At 42.6% G+C, this 9,800-nt stretch overlaps 1 protein-coding gene across 4 annotated transcripts; it reads left to right on the top strand.

Annotated features, from left to right (window-relative positions):
- The first annotated feature begins 1,360 nt into the window (after positions 1–1,360).
- On the top strand, positions 1,361–6,831 carry LOC103626171 (casein kinase 1). Of its 4 annotated transcripts, none has more exons than XM_020538294.2 (16): positions 1,361–1,602; positions 1,843–1,943; positions 2,038–2,165; positions 2,260–2,300; positions 2,457–2,526; positions 2,620–2,768; positions 3,120–3,215; positions 3,376–3,446; positions 4,018–4,079; positions 4,439–4,502; positions 4,583–4,667; positions 4,759–4,885; positions 4,989–5,065; positions 5,163–5,235; positions 5,309–5,442; positions 6,100–6,831. In XM_020538294.2, exons 3-16 carry the CDS (start codon positions 2,090–2,092, stop codon positions 6,418–6,420), a joined length of 1,446 nt encoding a protein of 481 aa, XP_020393883.1. In that variant the 5' UTR covers positions 1,361–1,602; positions 1,843–1,943; positions 2,038–2,089; the 3' UTR covers positions 6,421–6,831. The 4 variants fall into 4 exon arrangements, with proteins under 4 accessions (XP_020393883.1, XP_020393885.1, XP_020393884.1 ...); XM_020538296.3 differs by having other exon boundaries at positions 1,378–1,602; positions 5,163–5,223; XM_020538295.3 differs by having other exon boundaries at positions 1,378–1,622; positions 5,163–5,223.
- The last annotated feature ends 2,969 nt before the right edge of the window (positions 6,832–9,800 follow it).

Below are 9,800 nucleotides of genomic sequence, written 5' to 3'. Positions count from 1 at the left end.
AGCCTCTCAATCCCCAAATTCTCTGCTTCTCTTCGGCTCTACGTCGATTAGAGGTGACTAGGTTGGCCTGCCGATCCTAGGCAACACCTAGGATCTCTCCTCCCCAACGGGTTCCTCCCGGGAGCGAGATCCAGACACTGACGGCGATCTTCGCCGCCCCTGCGCACGTGCAGACCGTCCGGCCATCAGGCGTGGACCGTCCGGCTCATCAGGCAGGAACCCGAGCTCTGCACGTCGCGGACCATCACAACTACAGTGACTCGCCTACGTATTTTACATAAACTTAAGCCAGCTCTACTGGTGTTGGTCTTAGGGCGTCAGTCTCACAGGCGGCAACCGCATGTAGGTGCTAGGGCTAGTAGCCAAGGTCAACGCGAGATGCACATTCGATCATGAAGAAGAAGACGGCCATGGAGCAAATTAAGAAACCAACCGTTTTCTAACGAGGGCTAGTGGTGGGTAGTTTTTTTTACCAATTTCACCTAATTTGAGTGTGTGGAGCACTTCTTAAGAAATATCACCAAAATAATCAATCTGGTCTTCTATTTAGTGAATCTATTTTTTGTAGATCTAAACTATTTAACCATTTTTATAAAAAATAAAACATTTTTTAATCTGGAACTAGCGAACTTGTCCCGCGTGGCTGACTCACAGAGGACGCATAATTAGACTCACAGAGGAAAATCACATATTTTCTACGTTATCATCCTTGCACTTAGGGGTGGATATCGAGCCAGCTCGGCTCGGCTCGACCGAGCTCGAGCTGGCTCGTTAAGGAAACGAGCTGGCTCGGCTCGACTCGTTAAGTAACCGAGCCAGAGAACCAGCTCGGCTCGGCTCGTTTGCGAGCTCGAGCTGGCTCGTTTAGTTCGCGAGCCAGAACAAAAAATAGTATACATGTATATATACACCAATATAATCAATTGCTAGTTAATTTCATACTAATTTAACACTAGAAAAGACTAACAATACTCATAATTTTATATATCACATCATTTAAACCCTAAACTAACATAGTTCATCACTTATTAATTCATCCAATACAAGTATATGCTTTGTTTTACAGATAAATGCTAGCTCATTCGAGCTAACGAGCTGGCTCGAGCTCGTGTCGAGCTAGCTCGTTAACGAACCGAGCTGAGATGTTAGCTCAGCTCGTGATAAAATTGAAACGAGCCGAGTCAAGCCGAGCCGAGCTGGCCACGAGTCGAGCGAGCTCACGAGCCACGACTATTTTGTCCAGCCCTACTTGCACTGCTGCTCGAAAAGTGAACAGTTGCTTGTGAGCGTGCAAATTACACATGCGCGTCTGTCCCAGAGGTCTGTGTTCTGCCGGAGAACGAGATAGCCTAACCAAACAAAACCAGGTTTTCCGACAACCCAGAGAGCCAAAGAAAGGACTACCAACAACCGCAACCGCTCGCTTCCCAGCACCTCCCCACCTTTCGCTCCCTCCCTCCCTCCAATTGCAGGATCGGCACCGATGCGATTCGACCGCGGCCTCGCATCCGGTGCGGAGGTCTGTCATTGGAGGGAGGCTCCTCTCCGCTGCGCGCGCGCGTCGCGGCCTGGGCGAGTTTCCTGCTGGTTCCTCGTCCCTCGGTACGCGCTTCACGCCCTGTGTACGTTCTCTTCCTGTGTCATCCACATTTGAGTGCATGCAGTCCTAGCCCCCGCTGGGCAATGCTGCCCTGTTTGTTTGTTTCTTCTTTTTTTTACGAAACTGGAGGCGGCCAGAGCTACTACAGCAAGAATTTATTATTAAATAAAGAAAGCTAATATTACGCTGGTTGTGCTAAGGTAAGATGCTGGTTCAGGTTTCATTTTCTCTGTGGTTTTCAGGGAGAGATTTTGCGATCCTTGGCGTTACTGTTCGATTGCAAACAGTATTGCTGCTTCTCTGAGGAGGCATTAGGGCTATGGGCAGTTGAACTGAACCGCCGGTAAATCAAAAGTCTCTTTGCCTTCAAGTGAAATTGGGAAATTATTCAGGTTGAACGTGGTTACATCATTCTTCGTTCCGTTGGTGTTTTTCAGCGGCAGAAATCCATTCGTGGGAGAGAGAAATCAAAGAGGAGAGTGAGTGATCATGGAGCGCGTGATTGGAGGGAAGTATAAGCTTGGGAGGAAGATTGGGAGCGGATCTTTTGGGGAGCTATATCTCGGTACATTCTTTGCATTTTATGCATATTATGGTTGTGTTTCGTTGACCCTAGAAATAAATTTTTATTCTTCCTAGTGTGGCTTTTCATGATCCAGGTGTTAATATACAGAATGGTGAGGAAGTGGGAATAAAATTGGTACGTGCAAATTAACCTGCCTGTGACGTATATACTGTTTGCATTTAATTAATTACTATAACATTTCTCTTCTCTAGAATCAAGATATACCATTTTTAAACTTAGAGCTGAAGTGTTTGGTTCAAGGATTCACCTTTTCTTTGGTTTGATCTGTAGGAGCCTGTGAAAACAAAACATCCACAGCTGCACTATGAATCTAAAGTTTATATGCTACTGCAGGGTGGAAGTAAGTGGATTGTAATTTACATGTTTATTTACAATAATCCATGCCCACACCTTCTGGTTGCTTATTTTTTAGTCACTCATTTTGGAAACATAGATGGTATCCCACACCTCAAGTGGTATGGTGTCGAGGGGGAGTACAATGTTATGGTGATCGATCTTCTTGGCCCAAGCTTGGAAGATTTGTTTAATTCCTGCCACAGGAATTTTTCTATGAAAACAGTACTCATGCTTGCTGATCAACTGGTGAGTTTATTATATTCCATAGTCAACTTTCTGGAAATTGATATCAGCTTCTGGTTAGGTGTTACAATGTTCAGAAGATTCATGAGCATTCTACCATAAGTGTTGCCTTATCTTGTGGGTTTTAATTCATATTATTAGATCATTGATGCTACAAATGAGTTTCATGAACACCATGTGTTGTTCTGAGTGTATCTCGGCCAAGCTTTGCAAGATTGTAACTATTTTAAGTTTGTTCCTTTTTTCTCTCAGTGCGAGGGATGGAGAGCAAGACTTTATTACCACCCTTTTAGTTTTCTTTGAAGACTTTTTGCTTGGGCTTACATTACTAAATATTGACTCTTTCATGTTTAGATAAACCGAGTGGAATACATGCATTCCAAGGGATTTATTCATCGTGACATCAAGCCAGACAACTTCCTTATGGGCTTAGGTCGGAAAGCTAATCAGGTTTGACTTAACCCCTGAATTTCATGTACTTAAGTTTTTTCCAAAATAAACAGAACATAGTAGTTACTTCTCTAATATTAATAATATCTAGTAATAATCCTTAAGATTCTTATTCTTCAATAAACAATAGTAAAAATATAATATCGTTTTTATTCTGTAGGTCTATATCATTGATTATGGACTTGCTAAGAAATACAAGGACCTTCATACTCATAAACACATCCCATACAGGTGAAGCATACTAATGAAGTTTTCACTTAAAACTGAGCCTGGACTTTGTTGTGCCAAACAATTATTCTGTTAAATTGCATGTTCGTAAGAAGAAAATGGGCTGTGAGAATTTGCACAGCCTCCAACTGTGTCATAACTCCCGCATTGTCTCGAGAGACACTGGCTAATGGTACACTGTTGGGTAATCAAAACTGAGGTTCTGTGGATTTAATGTAGTATCAGATCATGGTACAGAGAGGCAACCTGAGTGGATTGTTTGATCTTGTGTTATTTACATGTAAATTTCAGAAATAAAATGACAATTACTCAAAGTGTGACTGTCCAATTGCGTCATGATGTTGTGTATTAGTACCTCTTCAAGATTCAAGAACATGTTCGGACACCAAGGTTAAAAGTATTCTAGTGTCACACTCACATTACATGCAAATATGTAATTCCTTTTTTGTGACATTTGCGGACTAGGGTGCTAGGCTCAAAGTTAATCTATAGATTAGACATAAAGTGAACCTTTTTCATTGTTGTGACCAGTTATTTTTTAGGGTAAATGATTAATTGTTTTTTTTCTGCACAGGGAGAACAAAAATCTGACTGGAACAGCACGTTATGCTAGTGTGAATACTCATCTTGGAATAGGTGGGCACAATGAGCAAATCAAATGTTACAATGTGTTTCCAATTGTAATATAATCATACACATTTTGATTCTTGGATGTAGGGGTGATAATGGGCTCTAAGTTTTACACTATAAAATTTAAGGATCGAATCGGATTAGACTCAGGCTCTATTTCTATTCATTTTTGAACTAAAATTAATTTAGAGCCCTAACAAATTGTGAAGAAACTTTTGGATCGCGATCCATTACCACCCCTACTTCGATGCTTAGTCATGAAATGAACCTAACCTGGCAAAGGAGAAGATACTTGATCTAGAGCTTTTAAAAGGAGGGAAACGCATTGTAGCTGTTTTTCATGTACCTTTATTTATTTCATCCAGAACAAAGTAGGAGAGATGATCTGGAGTCTGCTGGCTATCTTCTGCTATATTTTTTAAGAGGAAGGTTTGTCCTGAATCTGTCTATTTTACTATATTTCCTATTTTATCAATGTTATACTTGACATGCTTTTTCGTTGTGCTTAGCCTCCCATGGCAGGGTCTTAAAGCTGGCACTAAGAAACAGAAGTATGACAAAATTAGTGAAAAGAAAATGCTTACGTCAGCAGAGGTACTTATATTTGCCAACATGAACATCGTAATCCTGTCATGGTAGTTTAGTTTTTGCAGGCACTGTTTGAACTAATATAATTTTTAACCAGGTTCTTTGCAAATCTTACCCGTCGGAGTTCGTCTCATATTTCAACTATTGTCGCTCCCTGCGATTTGAAGACAGGCCAGACTACTCTTTTCTGAAGAAACTGTTTCGTGATGTATTTATCCGGGAAGGTACACACCCCCTTTGTTCTGAGTGGCTAACGTGAGCACTGTTCTCGCCCATTCTATGATCTGGTGTTAGGAAACCGGGTCTCATTACAGATTAACACTGTAGGATACCAGTTTGATTACGTATTTGACTGGACTGTACTCAAGCACCCTCAAATCGGTTCCAACAACAAGCTTGTTCAAGTATGTCTCTTATGTCTTGTTTGGTCTACATTCTTGGTGAATTACTGTTGTCTTTTCGTTTCATGAAAAAGTAAATGCCGTTATGTTTTTCATCCAGCAACCAAGTGCAAGAATGGCTGGAGTTGGACCATCAGTTGACCGAACAGACAAAGCCTCCGGTACCGCTCCTGGTAGTTAATCTCATTTGACCCATTGCTATGTGAAAAACTAGTCAATTTACCTAATTAGTTGTGTTTTTGCCAGTGGGACAAGAGGCCCGGGACAGATTCACGGGTGCTGTTGAGGCATTCGCCAGAAGAAATCCAGGCTCTGGTCGCCATGGAGATCATTCCAGGCACCAAAGCCTTGCAGATTCCTTTGGCACATCCAACGAAGCAGTAAGTATCCGATTTAGCTCTTGTAGCGTAATAAGCATCCGGTTTAGCTGTGTTATCTAGTAAACATGAATGGAGATATACACTTTTTAAACGAAAAATATGCACTAAATTGAAAATGAGTGCAGTAAATGGAAAAGGAGTCCTTAGTATTGTGCTGGAAATCTTTCTGCTAACCCAGGTCAGTTCTTAGGTAGTGTATTATAATCTTTTCACAGAAACATGACACGATGTTGTATACCGTATTGGTTCTACAAATGAGTCCAATGCTGCTCATTCTCAACTCGTTTGATTATCACATACACTTGAGGATGCTAATCAGCTGAGAACGCTCTGCATAGATGGACACTACCTTTTTTGTTGTTTGCAAAACATAAAAAGATAGAGCTGGTATATATGTTTCTCATTGTAACGCACCAAATTTTCTGATGGAAACAGAATACTATCCCTCTGTTCTTTTTCATTTGTGTGTTTTAGTTAGAAAAAAAAACTAGTAGGCTATAAATATTGGCAACGACTGTTATGCAAGCAGTCATTATATGCAAGCGTGCAAGCAAATCATCTGATCTATTCGATTACGATCTAACCATAGATACAACCATGGTCGTATCTGTATGCATAATATTGGAGAACGGACAAGTAACTGTATGCATGCACCAGGTTGCCGACTCAGAGAAAACGCACATCTTGTCCTGGGGAGGGAGCTCGTCGAAAATGCCCGCGGCTTCGTCCAGCCGGCCGACCTCCTCGGGGGACTGCAGTGACCAGAACCACCGGTGGGTTTCTGGCAGTAGTGGCGGCAGCGGGCGGCCGTCCACAGTGCAGAGGCACCACCACTCGGCAGGCGCCGAGAACAGCAGGTCGTCCACGCGCTCCCCCGTGGCCCGGAACGCGGCCGAGAGAGGAGGCTCCGGCTCGCGGGACAGCACGACGTTCCGGAGCCTCGAGCGCCTCTCCATCACCACCAGCAGGAGGAAGTGAGCTGCCGAGGACCACGCCGACGATTTCTGTGAGTGAAAGGCGGTTACTAGGCCGACATCTTTTGCGGGATCGTTGCTCTCTGCAGCTGAAGCAAATCGGCAAATGGATGGACGGGATTGCAGCGCAATGACCTCGAGGATGGCCTCCTTTACAAGAACTGCCATGAAAATGCTTTCTCCAAACCGTAACGTATAACGCTTCCCCCAACCAACCAGAGGGAAGACAACTCCAAAGTACAATGCAATCCTGTTTCACGGCAAGCTTTCACTGTTCACTTGTTTTGCCGTTCTGGCACTAGTTTCTAAAGTCTCCAGCAATGTAATCTATATTCATCTTCTATGCCTGTACTTTATAGTCTCATCTAAAAGATTCTCTCTTCTATATCTTTCTAATCTGCAGCAGCGTCCTCTATATCTCGTCCTTTATACATACTAGTCGGTTGCCTATGCGTTGTGACGGCTCACAATAATACCCACGTAAACTATCCGCCAAAAAGATCTCAATATTTTTTATTGATTGTCTTCGCTCTCTGTATAATATTTTTAAAATTTGACTAACTGATGTTATTATTTACTCCATCCAATATGTCTTGGTATAACATGGCAATGGAGAAAACGATTAGAAGAGAGTTCACAACAACTGACTGAACGAATAGAGATTATAGAATGATATAATTCCACCATACAGAGATCAAATAAGAGTAAGTTTGTGTTGGGCCTGTGCTTCGTCGCCGAAGGTCTTCTAGGAAGAAGCGGCCTTCGGCTGAAGCTGTTTGTATAAGATGGCCGAAGGTCCCTCTTCATGAAGCTTCGGTATTACAAACCGACTTAAAGATAGAATGACCTTTTAGTCCATAAAGGTCTGAGTCAATGTTGTAAACTTTCATAAGGGGCATACTTGTAATCCCTCACAGGCTGCGCCCTGTGCCTATAAATAGTGAACAGTATTCCCTTACTGTTCACGGATTCTGGTAACTGCAACCGCATATTCTGGAGTTCAACCTTTTGTCAAGGCAGAGGTATTATTGTATTCAATAATTGGATATATTAAGAAAATATAATATAATTCGTCCATGACTTATTTATCTCTTTTGCACCTTTTATTTTATGTCATCTTGCAATATCTATTGAAATCTTAGTACGAAGATCTAAACTTCGTAATTTTACTCTCATCAACCTTCGTCCAAGACCCATTATCCTCAAGGGAATAATGTTTTATGGACGAAGGACGTTGACATTTAACATTTTATGTTGCCTTGTTCTTAATTCATAGCACTTGAGAACGAGTCTCCAACATTGGCGCCCACCTCCGGTGAACTCACTTCCACTTTTCGAGCTGATGGCTTCGTTCAACGATCAAGCTGGAGCTGCTTCGGACCCGAAGCTGGTGCTCCCAATCACGGGTGGTTCGTCCTCAGAGCCAGCTAACAAGAAACAAAAGAAGGAAGCACAGAGAAGGGTACAGCATGTTGGGGTGCAAGGACCCTTCATCAAGTCAAGATGGTCTCACATTCCTATTACCTTCTCCCAAGAGGACCTTCAGCTCAAGGATTACCCACACAACGATGCCATGGTTATCTCTTGTGTTATCAAAGGATTTCTGGTCCACAATGTCTTGGTTGACACAGGCAGTGCAGCTGACATCATATTTGCTAAGGCCTTCAGACAAATGCAAGTGCCAGAAGACAAATTGTAGCACTGGGCAAGATTACCATGTCAGTGACCTTTGGGTTCATCAACAACACTAGAACTGAGCAAGTTGTGTTTGACATTGTTGACATGGAATACCCTTACAATGCAATTATTGGTCGTGGCACCCTCAATGCTTTTGAAGCAATTCTTCACCCTGCCTATCTTTGCATGAAGATACCTTCGGATCAAGGACCCATCGCTATTCATGGAAGCCAGGAAGCTGCCAGAAGGGCCGAAGGAAACTGGACTGATTCAAAAGCAATCCATAACATAGATGGAGCTGAAGCTTGTGAACAGTACAAATTCAGAAGGGAGAAAGCAGCTTCAGCAGATCAGCCGAAGCCCATGCTCTTATGTGAGGATATAGCAGAGCAGAAGGTGCTGTTGGGCTCTCAGTTATCCGAAGAACAAGAGAAAACCTTGATAAGGTTTTTGTTCAACAACAAAGATGTTTTTGCATGGTCAGCCAATGATCTCTGCGGAGTTAATAGGGATGTTATTGAGCATTCGCTCAATGTCGATCCATCCTTCAGACCCAGAAAGCAAAGGCTTCGGAAAATGTCAGATGATAAGGCCGAAGGTGCTCGCAACGAAGTCAAAAGACTCCTCAGTGCAGGAGTTATCAGAGAAGTAAAGTACCCAGAATGGTTAGCTAATACTGTTATGGTAAAAAAGGCCAATGGCAAGTGGCGAATGTGTATCGATTTTACAGACCTTAACAAGGCTTGTCCGAAGGATGAATTCCCATTGCCAAGGATAGACTCTTTAGTTGATGCAGCAGCTTCTTCAGAGCTCATGAGTCTGTTAGACTGTTATTCAGGCTATCATCAAATCTGGATGAAGAGGGAAGATGAGCCAAAGACTAGCTTCATAACTCCAAGTGGCACATATTGTTATCTTCGGATGCCTGAGGGGCTCAAAAATGCTGGAGGAAGTTTCAGCAGAATGACTGCGAAGGTTCTCCAGTCTCAGATAGGCAGAAATGTGCTAACTTATGTTGATGACATCATTGTAAAAAGCACGAAGCAGGAGAATCATATTGCTGACTTGCAGGAGACCTTCGCCAGTTTCAGACAAGCTGGCTTAAAGTTGAATCCAGAAAAATGCGTCTTCGGAGTAAAGAAGGGGAAATTTCTAGGATGCTTGGTTTGAACAAAGGGAATTGAAGCTTATCCAAGTAAGATTGAAGCTATACTTCGGATGGAGCCACCAACTACAAAAAAGGGGGCTCAAAGATTGACAGGAAGGTTGGCATCTCTCAATAGATTCATATCCAGATCAGCAGAGAGAAACTTACCATTCTTCGAAGTGCTGAAGTCAGCCGAAGTCTTTCAATGGGGACCAATCCAGCAGAAGGCCTTCGAAGAGCTGAAGCAGTATTTAATAGATCTAACAGCACTAACTCCACCTATGCCAGGGGCTCCTTTATTATTATATGTGGCAGCTTCGCACTCAGCGGTAAGTGCAGCACTTGTCCAGGAGAAGCTTGATGGCCAAACCAGGAAACAGGTCCCAGTATATTTTGTATCTGAAGTTCTTAGTATATCAAAGAAAAACTACACAGAATTAGAAAAGGTGTTATATGCTGTTTTGATGGCATCCAGGAAGCTTCGGCACTATTTTCAAGCTTACAACATAATTGTTCCTTCTTCAAAACCTCTGAAGGATATTATGAGGAACCGAGAAGCT

Source organism: Zea mays, chromosome 5 (genome assembly GCF_902167145.1).
Source record: "Zea mays cultivar B73 chromosome 5, Zm-B73-REFERENCE-NAM-5.0, whole genome shotgun sequence".
NCBI lineage: Eukaryota > Viridiplantae > Streptophyta > Magnoliopsida > Poales > Poaceae > Zea > Zea mays.
This window is presented reverse-complemented; position numbering and strand designations above follow the sequence as displayed.

Bases quoted from the DNA above. Each gene is read 5' to 3' on its own strand.
- LOC103626171 (XM_020538294.2), top strand. From the start codon at position 2,090: ATGGAGCGCGTGATTGGAGGGAAGTATAAGCTTGGGAGGAAGATTGGG. The intron at 2,301-2,456 runs GTACGTGCAAAT...TTTGATCTGTAG, and splicing joins AGGAAGTGGGAATAAAATTG to GAGCCTGTGAAAACAAAACA. The intron at 3,216-3,375 runs GTTTGACTTAAC...TTTATTCTGTAG, and splicing joins TAGGTCGGAAAGCTAATCAG to GTCTATATCATTGATTATGG.